This window comes from Bos taurus, chromosome 13 (genome assembly GCF_002263795.3).
Source record: "Bos taurus isolate L1 Dominette 01449 registration number 42190680 breed Hereford chromosome 13, ARS-UCD2.0, whole genome shotgun sequence".
Classification (NCBI taxonomy): domain Eukaryota; kingdom Metazoa; phylum Chordata; class Mammalia; order Artiodactyla; family Bovidae; genus Bos; species Bos taurus.
This window is the reverse complement of record NC_037340.1, coordinates 67,411,449-67,427,047: the sequence shown is the minus strand read 5'-3', so window position 1 is coordinate 67,427,047 and position 15,599 is coordinate 67,411,449. Positions and strand designations below refer to the sequence as shown.

At 38.0% G+C, this 15,599-nt stretch overlaps 1 protein-coding gene across 4 annotated transcripts in view; it reads right to left on the bottom strand.

The window, feature by feature from the left end:
- Positions 1-15,599, bottom strand: part of RALGAPB (Ral GTPase activating protein non-catalytic subunit beta) — a 93,430-nt gene that overhangs the window by 26,548 nt on the left and 51,283 nt on the right. For 2 of the 4 annotated variants that reach the window (XM_059893043.1, XM_025001236.2), the window contains 6 exons: positions 14,948-15,012; positions 13,600-13,729; positions 11,660-11,793; positions 8,439-8,621; positions 6,973-7,124; positions 1,543-1,730 (listed from right to left, as the gene is read on the bottom strand). In XM_059893043.1, the coding sequence (XP_059749026.1) occupies positions 1,543-1,730; positions 6,973-7,124; positions 8,439-8,621; positions 11,660-11,793; positions 13,600-13,729; positions 14,948-15,012 (852 nt within the window). The remainder of the gene's footprint in view (positions 1-1,542; positions 1,731-6,972; positions 7,125-8,438; positions 8,622-11,659; positions 11,794-13,599; positions 13,730-14,947; positions 15,013-15,599) is intronic. The other 2 variants (XM_059893044.1, XM_025001237.2) reach the window with 1 other exon arrangement.

Below are 15,599 nucleotides of genomic sequence, written 5' to 3'. Positions count from 1 at the left end.
CACTGGCAGGCATCCCAAGGGGGAATGAACACAGAATGGATTTCTTAAGCACCTAGATCCTTCTTCCTGGTCCTTTCTTTTTCCTCTGGTCTAGCAGTCAAACTTGTTCAAACTTCTCTTACTGTTGTTTTAAAATGTCCTTGTACATCTAAATAATCCCAATTGTTCATATTTTTGGTAGACTTTCAATGTAATGAAATCACTTAGAATGAGAGGAGTGGAGTCTTAAAAAATTTGGAAAAGGGTTGACACCCTTCCAGGCAGGAAACCTGGAGGAGAGACTGGTATTTTATAGACTCTTATAGCAGGTAGCTTGGGAGTGGGAAGCAGGAGGAGCCAGGAATAATTAATACAAGCCAGGGGAAAAAGTCAAGCAATCCCAGGTCTAAGGTAGAGAAGGATGAGGTACCTGCAGGAAAGACCTGGGACCAGTGCTTCTGGAATTGGGCAACAATTAAAAGCCCCACCTAGTTCTTATTAAAATCACTATATTTTACCATAACATGAAGGACATCTCTGGTGGTTATTTCCCTGAACTTCTGGGAAACATCTAGTTTCATTTCATGAACAAGTCAAATACCCTCTCTGAGCCCTACTTTCTTCATCTGTAGATTCCCTGGGTTCCTGTATGCCTAAAGGTTCTGTAATCTTCACTTTCCTTCCCCTTCCCAGCAATAAGGATTTCTATAAGAATATGCTTCTTTTACATACTGGTTGATTCCAATTGAAAAAAAATGTACTTTGAGCAGTCTGCACTGCAGGGGTAATACACCTTGAGATGGCTGTAACTGGGGGAAAGATGGGAAGAAAACAGTGCATGTTGCGTCAATGGAAAATCAATGAAGGATTTTCAGGAGGGCACGGGCATGATCGGATCTACATTTGAGGATGGAGGCACCAGTGGCAGCAAGCAGGATGGAGGGAAGGGTGATGAATTTTGGAACTGGAAGGAGGGACAATCAGATCAGGTAAGAAGCAACTGCAATAATCTAGAAATAAAAGTCCTGCATTTGGTTGTATTGGGAGGAATGCAGAGAACAGAAGATGCCAAAATCACTAAGGGAAGAGAAACTTGGAAACCAAATACATAAGGGAGTAACAGGAAGGAGCAGGTGAAGATGACTCCTCCAATTCCCAGCCTGTTTGGGTGGCAACAATAACTGAAAAAGAACAATGTGGAGTGAAGGTGGGACAGGAGAGGTGCAGGATCCAAAGGCCAAGAAGGAAGGAAGAGGAATAATGATTTTCATACACAGGGAACAACAGAAAATATTCTATCAATATAAACTTTTTATACAGCTATGGAGCTCTTTTCTAATAGATATACATTAAGAGCCTCTAAAAGATTCTATTTCATATGTATATTCCACTTTCTGACCCTCTGCTTTTCAGTTGCTATTATGTTGTCAGCTAGAAGCCTTTTTTGACAAATGCAAAATTACTTAAAATCTGTCTTTCCTTCCCCGATCCCAGAGACAGCTTGCTAATATTGATAGACATGTTGATTTAGCGATGGAAAAAGCCCAAAGTGCTGAAACTTACTCTGTTCATTTCCAAGAGGTTGCTCCAGCATTGCCAGGATGACACTGTTATCCAAGACAAAGTACCGGAAACTATGTTTGTTTATGGTTGGCAGTCTGGAGTATTTGATCAAAGTGGTCTCGTTCACCAGACTACAAGGAGAGGCAGGACCACTGGGTGAAGGAAATGCGCCAAGCAACTGCATAATACTAGAGAGAATGCAAAAGATAACAGTTAATTCCCAAAGTAAGACCATAACTTTACCCCATGCATCAATCTGTCTCTCTAGATTTATCTGACCACAGCCATGCTTCCTCTTTGAGGGTCAGATTTACTCCCTGTGGTGGATGTTGTAGTGTGCTGTCCAGATTCCCTCTCCAAAACTGGAAAGATCCACTGCCCCAGATACAGGGAGACAGTGGCCCTAACTTTCAGCTGAGTCCTGGAGAGGCCAATGAGAACCACTTTATTCCCAGTACCCAGGCTCCAACATGAGAGACTCCTGAAGGGCCAGCCCAGCTCCAGAGCTCTTTGCTGCAAATGCATCATAGTTTGGTTCTTCCCTCTGCTCAGTCTGACTTTCCTCATTCCCCCAAAAGGGTTGATCCTGACAGCACTTTCCAATAAACCTCTTACAGGTAAATTTCTCTCTCAAAGCCTGCTCCCCAGGGGACCTGACCAATCATACTTCCAAATCATGAAGCTCCTAAAGATATATTTTAAAAATATGCACACTCCAGGTTTAAGGACTATGCTAGCTAAAGCATTCTAGACCCAGACAAGGATCTGAAGATCAGCCAAATCCCCTCAACTTTCCAGCTGAGGAAACTCAGGCTCAGAAGAGATAAGTGATCATTAAAAGACCAGAAACCAAGACCTGCTGCCCTCTCACTGTGTGGCCATGAACAGCTATCCTCATTTTACAGACCAGGAACTAGATGCACTAGTAGCTACATCTTACAGGATTGCTGTAATTATTAAATGAGAATATGTAAGAAAAAAATACTTTTTAAATTAGAATTCAACTGATCAAGCCTAAACATTCCAAAATGTTTACATCCAGAGATTCCTGCATGTCTTCAAGGAACAGTAGTAATAACTTATACAATACCACTTACTATGTGCCAGAGTCTAGAGCTAAGCTCTTGACACATAACATTTTATTTATTTATTATAACAACCCTATGAAATAGGAACCATTATTATTCCCATTTCATAATTAAGAAACTGAAACACAGAAAGAATCTTGTTAAGAAAACATAAAGATTTCATCTTGTGGTCCTAATATCATCAGACCCTTCCAAAGCAACTCATTTGGAAAATTAGTATTCCCCACCACTACTTTCATCATTGCAATTCTCAGCTTGAGTAGCCTCTCCTCTTCTCTTTCATTCTAATGCTTGAACCCAAATCTCTCTGATAACAGAAGACAACACTGCTCAACAGATACTTCTTCCTCCATTTTTTTTCCTCCTAGGACAAGGACTATTTAAGAATTTCAAAGACAAGGAGAATTTCATGATGAGTTCAGGCCTAAGGATTTGTAGAAAACCAGTAATGGGAAAAACATGGGTTTTCTAATATGGAACAGAGATGGCTGTCACAAGCATATGGACCATGTAAGCTTATGTTCCATGCAAGATTTTAAGACATTATCAAAATATAGGGTGCTGGAAAGGGAATAGGTCACCAAGATCAAATCACACCAGCCTAACTACATTTTCTCTTCTTGATAATGACTAGACTGGAAAGGCAGAGAAGTATCTTTGAAATTAAGACATGCAACTTACTTGCCAGTATATCATTAAAAACTTATAGATAAGATTTAAAAATCCCTGTGAACCAGAAGGGAAATCTCTTATCATGTGCTTTGTCAGTCTTTTTCTGTTCAATATTCTTATCAGAGTTTCTGATTAAGACACACAGGGCAGGCTCATTAAATCTGCAGTTGACCTAAAGTTGAGCTGCAGAGTTAATATTACCAGACAGAGTAAGAGCTGGGATCCAAAAGAATCTTAAAAGATTAAAAATAAAAAGGTAAATCTTACATAAAGAAATTTCAAGTTTAAATGTAAAATTCTATATATTACATCCAAACACCCCAAAATAAGTGTTCAGGATGAGAAAGACAAAAGGTAAATGTGTTAAAAAATAAATAAATAAATAAAAGCCTCTAAAGTTTGCCTTGACTAGGTTCTCAAAAACCCAATTTTAATGAAAATACAATATTCTACAGAGTTTAAAGGTGATCACCCTTTAAAGAGGTACACAGTCAAACCAATGCCACTGAAAGAAAAATGACTAGGATAAAAAGTACTTTAAATCCCTGTCATATGAAAAACAGTTAAAGGTACTGGCAGAAATGAATGAGAAAGAACATGAGCATTGTTGGAATTCCTTCAGTGGCCCAGCAGCTAAAACTGCCTTCCAATGCAGGGGTGTAGGTTTTATTCCTGGTCAGGGAACTAAGATCCCACCTACCAGGGGATGCAGCCAAAATGTAAAATAAAAAACAAACAAAAGAACACAAGCATTGTCTTCAGATATCCCCACTCTGGAAAAAAAGAATTTCACGATCAAAAGTCTGAATCAGAACAAATGGGTAGAAGTTAAAGCGGGAGAGATTTCAGCTCGATGTAAACACCAAGTTATCAACAATTAAAATGAAATGGGCACTTGGGGGGTTAAAGTATCCCCAAATTAGAGGCTAAATAACTTGGTAAATAACTCTTAAAAATGACTAAGCAGAGGGGCTATTGAAATGACTTCCAAGAGTCCTAATGTATATTATACAGCAAGGGGAAAACCACCAACAAGTTGATCTGCATTCTGTAGCCATCTCCTGTGTGCTCACACTGTGAGGGGTGTAAAAAGGGAAATGGGGCCTCTACCCAGGGTGGGGAGCTAAGACTACCACGTATCAAATACGACCAGGTGTGATCATGACACCATAGAATTCATGTAGTGTGGCAGGGTCAGACTGAATGAACACAGAGGTGTGGAAAAGAAGCAGAGTAATCAAAGAAGGTTCCACAAAGGTAGCTAGATGTGATGTGAGCAGCTAACAGTGGAGGATGTGGCCAAGAGAAACGCAGGGGAAGCAGACAGACAGGTATGAACACGTGCAGTTCACAGCCACAAGTGGCCAGCCAGCTGGGGCAGAAGGATTGTGCTAGGAAAGATCACAGTTTGAGTGGGGACTCAAGGAGGGCCTTGAACACCAGACCAAAAATTTCACAGCATATGGCAATAAACAGAAATCTTCTGTTTTCAATCACTCACACAGCAGAATAAGCACAGTATCTAAGATGATGAGTTCAGTAACAGAATGCAAAATGAAAAGAGTAAGAGATTGAAAATAGGGAAATCAGACAGAAAGTGAGAAGGGCCTGGACTAGGATGCTGAGGTCTGAGGGAATGGAGGAAATACTTTCAAAATTAAATTCTACCAGACTTAGTCACTGAGTTTATATGGGGAAAGACAGATAAAACAGAGATAAACAGAAAGAGTCAAAATTTTGAGTTTGCATAGCTGGAAAACAGTCATGATACTGACACAAAGCTCTAACTGTGTGGGAACAGAGAAAATTGGTTTTGGATGTTTCATGATGGCTCTTTAGGGCCCTCTTGAAGACATGAGGCATTTTGTAGAGCTGCCAGCAGAGATAAGATGAGCCACCTAGACAACTCCTGCCTAGGTTGAGGGCTACAAGCATGACTCTCTGCTCATTCTGGGCTTATATCCAAACCTTGCTGCCAATCATACTCTCAATGGAATGTCCCATCCATAGGCTAGGATGGAGCAAACTTATTTTTATATAATGCAGAGTCCCAGTGAGAAATATCCTTCTCCCTTTCTCCATATCCCTTTTATTCTTCAAGGTACACATCAGATCTTAGTTTTTAATAACCTTTTTAAGTCCACCCCAGACCACACATGGTCTTCTCTCTGGACTTTAATAATTATTTCTAGTAATTAATCACATTTATCTGATTTTCCAGCTATCAGCCAAACCTCCACAGTCACTGAAAGCCCAGCATCAGCACAGTGAGCAGGAATGAACTAAAGCAAGCATGCTTCTAAAACTTTACTGAATAACCTAAGCCCATGAGGAACAGAAATAAACCCAACTTTATTGTGCATGCCCCAAGTTCTCTTGGAAAAGGCTCATTTGCATACAAATCTTATGCAAGCCGTCTTCTTGTGTAGTCAGGGAGTTGTATCTGACTCTGCTGAGATGCCATGGACTGTAGCCCGCCAGGCTGCTCTATACATTGCATTCCCCAAGGCAAGAATACTGCAGTGGCTTGCCATTTCCTTCTCCAGGGGATCTTTGTGACCCAGGGATCAAATCCCTGTCTCCTGCATTACAGGCAAATTCTTTACCGCTAAGCCACCAGGGAAGCCCACAAGCTGTCTTACCACTTTTACTAAGAAGACCAAGATGAGCCAACTCAGTATGATCTGACATTCCTCCTCCCTGCTTCTTATGTTCTTCTGGATCCTCGTCCACACTTACCCTTTCATAAGCCACTTCTTCCTAACTGTACCAATTCTACCCAATCTTCTCCATCTGTCTCTTTCAGTCAATAAACTGCCTTTCTTCCCTCTTTCTACTCTGCTAACTAACCGGCCAAACATAAACTTTCAACTCTCTCTGCTACTTTTTCAAGATACCAACCTGTCTCCGTCCCTTCATTACCAAATGCTTGAAATAGGAATCTTCTCTTGCTGCCGTAACCACCCCTGCAATCTGACTTATAGCTCAAACTATCCATTCTCTGAGAGTCAGGTCAATGTGATTTTCCTCAGGAATCTGACTTCCCTGAATCTGAAAGTATTCACTCCCTTCTTCCAACACACCTGCATTCCATATGTACCCCTTCTCTTGGAGCATTTATTCTCCAGCTAATATTATAGATATTTGTGTTCATATCTTATTCCTCCCTATTGGACTAGAAGCTCTCTGGGTGTGGAAACTAAACCTGATTTATTTTTACAATTCTATTACTAGTTCCTAAGAGGATGTTTATAAGTTTTGGCTGAATGAACCTATAATATGTAATATAAATGGTGTAGCACAGAATAAAAACCACTAAGCTGGAAAGCAGAAGAGGTAATGGTGTAATCGAAATCTCTGGACTCAGCCATCAGAGTGAGGGTGTGGGTAAGGCTCTCCAAGATCCTTTCTAGCTCTAACATGATATGACTTGAATTACTGTCAGCCAGCATAGAAAAACAAGGACCCAAACTTTTAGCCTCAAGATCCTGGTTTCTTTGGTCCAAAAGAACAAGACAGTTTCTTTTCCATTTTATTTCTGGAGAAAAAGTATTCTAAATCAGGTTATGTCACTTAATGTTGAACAAGTGGGGAGGAGATGAAACAATACAGGATCACATCTAATCCTGTCTAACTCCTAGACACAATCCCTGTGACGTCACTTTCATACCATGTTAGGGTGGCTTCAGCAGCATCCTTTACTCTCATAGAGGCAGGGTTTGGCTCCTTATCACCTTTGTACTTGACCTCTTGCTCACTGTTCTTGGACTTGCTTCCTGAAATACCCAGTTCCACAATTTCCAGCACTTCCTTAAGGCAATCCTAGAAAAAGGAAAAGCAGATTAGTTTTTGTAATACATCTATCTTATGAGAAGACAAGGAAATACATCCAAGGGTCAACATTGGTTGTGTTTTGGTGGTGGGACTCTAATTTCTCATTTTCTTTGGTAGGTACATATTAACTTCATAATAATTTAATTAAATAAACTTGCCCCCCCCTCAAATTTTTCTTTAAAGATCTAAATTTGAGTATTAAGAGATCTAGATAATAAGTAATGATAAATTCACTTCAATTTTATCAGTCACCATTCTTATAAAATTATCATGGACTATAAATTGTGAAAGATAACTGAAAGAGATATAACAGTAATTCAGCTAAACCTGTATACTTTCATTTTTTGTTTTGTTTTGTTTTGTTTTAACCTGTATACTTTTAAAACAATTTCTGGTATCCTAATGCTATAAGTCATCATGCAAATGACTAAGATTTAACCAATGGTATTATTTTTATAAACTACATAAAGCTCTGTATAATTTTCCAATAAGCCTGATATCTCTTCTTTTATTTACACTATGCATTCTTTTATAACTGTCTTCCCATAAGAAAAGTATTACAATGGTAAGAGAAAGCAGCCTAGATAATCTGCGTTTACTTAAAATGAAAGAAACATTGTGAAATGAAATTTTTAGCTACAAGCAACCTTTACGAACAAGGTGTTCTCTAGGTTTGCAGCCTGGTTATCAACTTCCCTTTCTGGTCTAATGATAGGTGACCAAAGTACCTTCTGGCCATCTCAAGGCTACCATCCTTTCAAGAAAACACAATCCTGATTGTTTGCAGATAAATTATCCAAAGCTCCATCTTTCAAAGAATTTCTCTATGGGTTAATCTGCAATCAAATATAGTTGACCCCTGAGCAACATGGGAGTTAGAGGCATCGATCCCCAGTACAATAAAAAAATCCACATATAAATTATTTTTTCTTTTTTTTTTTTCTGTTTTACATATAAATTAAAGTCAGCCCTCCATATATGCAGTTCCTCCCTATCCACAGCTCCACATGCATGGGTTCAACCAATCACAAATCATATAATAGTATTTACAGTTTTTTAAAAATTTGCATGTAAGTGGACCCACACAGTTCAACCCTATGTTATTCAAGGATCAACTATATAAGCATGATGATAGTTTTTCAGTTACACTCAATAGGATAAGTGTTCTCCTGAAATATAACAAGTTATATTCAGCTTAAAGTATGCAATATTGGATTTAAATTTAGATATTCTCTTTTAAAAGATATTTTCCCAATATACATTTTGGTTCCTATTTTCTGTTTTAATACCTAGTAAACTAACCTTTTCATCAAGCATGTCGGGGTGTTCTGTCAGCCAGACACAGAGACACTGAAAAGCTGCCACTATCATGGAGTGCAGGTCCCGGGAGTGAAGAGGAGCTGGCCGACTACACTGGTACACAATGTAGCCGCACACAGAACTGATGGCTCGCTTCCGGTCTCCAGAGTCAACCATCACCTTCACCTGAGCATATTCGTTTGGTGAACACAGTTAGCCAGGAACCACCGTACCAATTTCAAAGCCTCTACACGGAGGCCCAGCCTTTCTGAGAATATAATATTTCAGATGTACTATCATATACACTCTATAAAAAGAGAGGGCATTTTTCAAACCCTAAAACAGTAAAATTTCATTTTAGCATCCCTTTTCATGCTCTAAAACCTAAACTGCTGGGGTACAACTACTCATCACTGCCATAGATCACAAGAAGAGCTGGCAATGGAACATGTACACATTTTTTTAAGCCCCCTAACCCACCCCATAATGATGCTCTATCGGCTACAAAGTTCTATGCAGCTGTACAGAGGTATAATTAACATATAGTAAACTACACATATTTAAAGTGTACAATTTGATAAATTTTGGACTAAGTATACACCTGTAAACTATTACCACAATCAAGACGGTAGACATATTCATTACCCCTTAATCTTCTCATGAACCTTTATAACACTTCCCCAGGAAAAAAACCCAAAACTTCCCCCTACTCCTTTTTGTCCCCTCCCTAGGTTACTGCCGATTTGTTTTTTTCACTATAGGTTAACTTGCATTTTCTATAGTTTTATATAAATAAAATCATAGAGTATTGTACTATTTGGGGTGGGGGGAGAGTATGGCTTCTTTTACTCAACAGAATTGTTTTGAAATTTATCCAGAGTCTTGTGTATATCAATTTTTCATTCCTTTTTACTACTGAGTAGTATTCCATTATATGGATTATACCATAATTAATTTATCCAGTCATCTGTTAGACATTTGGATTTTTTCCAGTTCCTGAGTATTACAAATAAAGGTGCTATGTATAAGACTTTGTAAGAGTTTATGCTCTCTTACTTCCTAGGAGTAGACTGATTAGATCATATGATAGGTGTATGTTTAGTTTTTTAAGGACCTGTGAAGTGTGAGTGAAAGTTTCTCAATTGTGTCCAACTCTTTGTGACCCAATGGACACATTTTTTAAGCCCCCAATGGAATTCTCTAGGCCAGAATATTGGAATGGGTAGCCTTTCCCTACTCCAGGGGGTTGTTTTCTAAAATGGTTACACCATTGAACATTCCTTTCTCTCTCTTTTTGTATACGAATATCTGATCTAGCACCACTGGACGAAAAGACTATCCTTTCTCCTTTTAATTATCATGGCACCTCTGTCAAAAATTAAATGTCCATACACACGCAGATCTATTTCTGGACTCCCCGCTCTATCTACGGATCTAGTTATCTAATCCATTCCAATACCAGACTGTTTTGATTACCACAGCTTTATAGCAAGTCATGAAATCAGGTAGTGTCAGCCCTTTATGATTTGGTAGGTCTAGACAGCACTCCATTTAGGGTTAATTATTCCTTACTACTGCAAGGGTACTGACGGTCACAGTCAACAGTATCTTGCTCTCAAAAACCATGTGGTCCTGCACATTGCACAAATGGCTGTTCTTACCTCCTATATCAGTAACTGCTCCTCACAAAACTATGGCCATTACATCTATGCTTGAGAATCTTTGAGGTAAAGGTAAGCTCTAAGTGGTGGTGAGAACACCTCAGGTTTTCTTGTCTATTTTGCCTTTCATGACTCAGGTAAGTCACAGCCTCTGCTCACCTGTCCCCTCATCTATAAAATGAGGGCTTAAAGTTTACCATCTCAGACAACATCACCTTATGCGTGTATATCACCTTTGTGTTTACAAAGTGTTCTACGTATTTCACTTCATCCTCACGTGACCAGGTGTTACACACAAGATGATCCTGCCTATTTTACAGATACGAAAATAGTTATATGCTAGTGAAGATTCAGAGAAACTGGAACCCTCCTACATCACTGGTGGAAATGTAAAGTGATTCAGTTGCTGAGGACAACAGTTGGGCAGCTTCTCAAAAAGTTAAATACAGAATTACCATATGACCCAGCCATTCCCCTCCTAGTTATATAACCAGAATAACTGAAAATTGGCATTCAAATAAACACATGTACATGTATGCTCACAGCAGCACTACTACTCACAAGAGTCAAAAGGTAGAAACAGCTCAAATGTGCTACAGAGGAATGAACAGACAAACTGGTACACAAATATGATGGAATATCATTTAGCCACAAATGGAATGAGATTGAGACTTTTTCCTACAACATAAATGAACCTCAAGAACGTATTTAGTGAAGAAAGCCACATACAAATGGTCACAGGTTATATGATTTAATTTCTATGAAATATTAGAATAGGTAAATCCACAGAGAGAGAATGCAGACTGGTGGTTATTAGAGATAAGGGGAAAGGGAGATCAGGAAACACTGCTAAATGGGTACAGGGTTTCTTTTGGGGGTGATAAATGCTTTGGAACCAGAAAGAGGGGGTGGTTGCACAACACTGTGAGAGTACTAATAGGCACTGCATTGTTCACATCAAAAGGTTAATTTTATGTTATGTGAATTTCACTTTAATTAAAAAAAAAAGAGAGAGAGAAATGCAAATGGACACCCAACTCTAAGGTTCCACAAAATAGATAAACAGTTGGGAAAGAAATCTGAAAGTACAGCCAACTTCCATTTATCTCTGATAATGGAAGATGGGAGAGTCACAGGTAGGCCCAAATGGTGTATTTTAGGATAAGTTTTTCTTTCGTCGCCAAATCTGTATTTATTTGTTAAAATTAGATGATTGATGATCTTATAATGGCACAAAATATCATGCTGAAAATTTAAGGGTATTATAAGTAAACACAAAATCAACCGGTGTTCTATCATTATGTGCAAATGAAGAGCAAGTATTGAAATGTTTCCTATCATCTAACAGCAAAAATATCATTCACACTCTTTGACCCTATTAAACAAAAAAGTAAAGATCATTTTGTAAAATCTCACTTGGAGGCTCATTTTTGCACACTTTGGATATCAACTGTGATGAGTATAATCAAGACTGCAACACCGACATGAAGGGGGTCAGGAGATACAGAAAAAAGAGCCATACTCCAAGGCTGCTGGGCTAAAATAAAGGGACTGTCATCTCACCTTTGCCAGTCCAGAGAGGAGCTCCAGAGCTGCCAGTGATATGCTCATGTCTTGCCGCCACTGGGAATTGAGTCTTTGAGTGACGAGATGAATGCTGCGAATCAGGAGCCCAGCAGCTGAATCTGTATTAAGAGCTAGGATATAACCCCAATGCCACATCCCACAGGGAGGGAAAACAACTAAGCATTAGTAACGAGAAGCACAGCATTCCACTAGGCACAGACCACAGCAGCCACAGTGAGCATGACGGGCACCCACACAGTGTTATGCTCCCCGCCCCACTGGCCTGAGCAGCTGAGCCTGACTGAACAATGGTGCGCAGGGCACACACACTGGACCAGAGCAGCTTCTAGCTCCCAGCTCAGGTACTCTCACACAGACATCCACTGGGATTTGAAAGCTTCAATATCATTCTTATAACAGTATAAATCTCAACATTTCCAAATTAACTCACAGAGTTACATTTAAAAAAAAAACAATGAAAAAATCAAAAGGCTATCAATTATTTCCTTAGAATTTTATAGAGGAAGGAATTCAAATTTTAGAATCTCTTCAGATGCTGGGAATTATCCTAAAGCATCTGCTGAAATTATTTTCAGGGTTCATATTGTCAAAAGTCACATGCAATGCTTTTTTAAGCAAACTTTAACATTTAATTCTCTGAGACAACTTTAATACTCTTAAAAAATTAAATAATCAAGTTACTGTGTTTTTATGTAGCCTCCAATTCTATATTTAAAAGTAATTACTAGTCAGTTAATAATAAATTAGGACAAACTAAATTGAATTTATAAAGGAAGCTTTAGGGACATTATACCTGTCGATCCTATCAGAAAGAGGGCAGTGACAACAGAAAAAGGAATGATCATTAAAGAGAGACATTCATGCAACACTAACACAAATCTGGATTTCTTAGTAAAAACTATTTTATGACATTACAAGCAGAACTCACTAACACCAGTTCAAAATGCTGAAACAAACAATAACCACTTCGAACATTTATATTAGAACACATATAATAATGCAAAAATTCTTTAGTTTAAACGTGTCTTAGAAGCAGGAAAAATAAACAAATTTTCACCTATATTTAAACACAAGCATAATGAATAAAATAACGATTTAAATAACTTCTTCATAAATGCAATATTTAAATGTGTTAAATAGCCACATAATGACCTTATATATCTGACAAGCTGAAGGATATTTATAGCAAACTTAAATCACTGAAACATGCCTGGACTCCTGGGCTTATAAACTCTCCAAATGATTAAAACATTAAACTCCATCTAAGAAGCTAGATTTCATTCCAATCTAGTTGGATTAATAATCTTAGATTCAATACACCACTAGTATTTATGCATAAAAACATAAAGGCACCCACAAACTCAACAAAACCCAGAAAGCAACTGGCCACGGTAAAGGACATTATGAATAGGATGCTCTACTTGCAAATGCTTCCTTACTCTTTGTGACTGAAGAATCTAACCAGACATAGGGTATACAGGCTTCAAACACAAAGGCAGACTCCTTTGGGTTGCCATCTAATGCATAAACCATTACCCATCCTCATGACACTGCAAAAACTGAAATACTGACTGATTCTGCCATTAGACTCTGAGGCAATGCCTAAATCCTATTTGGTTCTGAATTACTAGCGCCTGGTACAAAATTCAGAAATGTTTCCTATAAATCACTTATAAAATCTAAGAAACTATCCAAAATCTAACTACTAAAAACTGTAGCGCTAAATTTAAAAGATCTGTTTTATTTTTCATAATGTTTTAGACTAATAGCTTCTCTGTTATATTAAGTACATAAAAATCATGAATATGAAAATCTAGTTTAAAATTTCTCTGCTTGTTTTATATAGCTGGGCATTAAAAGTTTTTCTACAACTTTAGATTAAAAAATAAAACTAAACTAAACTAAACATGGCTTACCATAATCTCTCAGGAGAGCTTGAGCAGGTCTTTCACTGTCAGGAGTTGTGGGTTCTGTGCTTCCACCACTCGCTGAACTAATACCACTATTTGTGCGACTGTGACTCTTGAAGTTATTTTCTCCACCACCCTGGTAAAAAAAAAATGAATCAAATATGCAAATATGGACAGAAGTCAATTACTAAAAGCCATGCTGGTAAAATGGAACGTGCCAGCTAAATAGCACAAACTGAAACATAGATAAAAATTGACAAAGGATTAAAACTGTTGTGGTGCTTTTACATAAACACCATTTACTGGTGGTATCAAGGGTCTGATGATTACAGGCTGCCCATTCTGGAATCGTCTTTGCTGCTGTTTAAAAGGATCAGACTTTTTCCACCTTCACTGGACTTCAATAGTTAATGGTTCTGGGTCTGTAAAGAAATACCCTAGTGCCTCCCAAGCAAAACTTCAGAATAGGAATACATCTTAAAAAACAAAATGCAAATAAACAAATAACAGTAACTTTCCAATGTTACATAAAATACATAAATAATAAATATATGATTAGTATATATAGCATATATTAGTATATATATATAGATAGATAAAGATCAACTGTTATATGTACAGGAGCTAATGAAGGTATCTGCTAAAGACTTCCCTCATCTCCCCTACAAACACAATTCATTTTATCCATGTAAGATGACTGTTATTAGCCACCTACTGGGACATGAACATAATTTCCTTAATAATAATTTGATCACCCATCCTGCATCCACTCATCTCACCCCAGTATACTCGGTTAATTCCTCTCCCACCAACTGCCTGCCTCTATTCCAGGTAGAGGGATCACACATCTTGCAGACAGAAGTAGGGAGCACTGGAGTCTCTGGAAAGTACTTCTGATTTAGAAGCACTGGTGCTTTGGGGAAACCTTCAAACTTTGGTCTAGAGGAACAGAAAGAGCAGCTGAGATAGAAAAGGATAAACTAGATGCTGTTTACAGCAAACAGTAGATCTACTACAGATACAAGGAGTCACAGAGTATGGGAATTTTTCTGATTATTCAAGCCAATTCACCAACACAGCAAAAGACATAAAAGCTTTAGGTAAATACTGTCCAGGAGTAAAGACACTGTTTAGCTGGAATTTCTGTCCTGCAGAATCTCTCAGGGACTTGATGAGACACCGAAAGGTAAGAAACTTCAAAACAGATAATATTTCTAAAAGGACCTGCTGAATCAATGAGCTGAATCTACAAACAAATGCCTTTAAGAACACAAGGACAGATATTTTGGAATATAATTTACATAAAAACAGAAGTTGATATTCTCTGACTAATTACATGTTGTATGCTTCTTACCATCTCCATTTGGCAACCAATGGCTTCTAAAAGTGCTGAATCTTGAACAATATTTAACATTGCCCCTGAAACAGCAAAAAAAATACATTTAAATACATGACAAGAATATGAAAATGGACAAAATATCTCAATTAACAGCAAAGACAAGAATATTATTTTAGCAGAGTATTCCTGGAAATTCCATAAGATAAAATGACCTAATTCTGATCTGCCCCCCAAATTTTAAAATGACATTTTTCTAAAATAAATCTGAACGTCAAACTTTGTTTTGTATAAAAACATGACCAATTTTTAAATTGGTGTAAAAGACTAGATGTAAACATCTCAATTTCAAGGGTAATATAAACTAAGAAAAATATTATGGAACATTTTAAAACCAGATTCTGATCTTTTCAGTATGAAATAACAAAGTGAAAATCCACAGCTATATCTTTCTGACCAACTGCTTTTTAAGAATGCTTTTAGGGCTTGCCCACTGCATATTCTGAAGGCAAGCTGCATGTATTTATCACCAAGAACTCATAGCCCTAGAAACTAGTAAAGAAACAAGATGGTGAACCCTGCACTCTACTCATCCCAGTGGGGGAGTGCTCCCATGCACTATGGATAGAAAGAACAGACATAGTTCTGCCAAACTATGCAAGAGTGACAA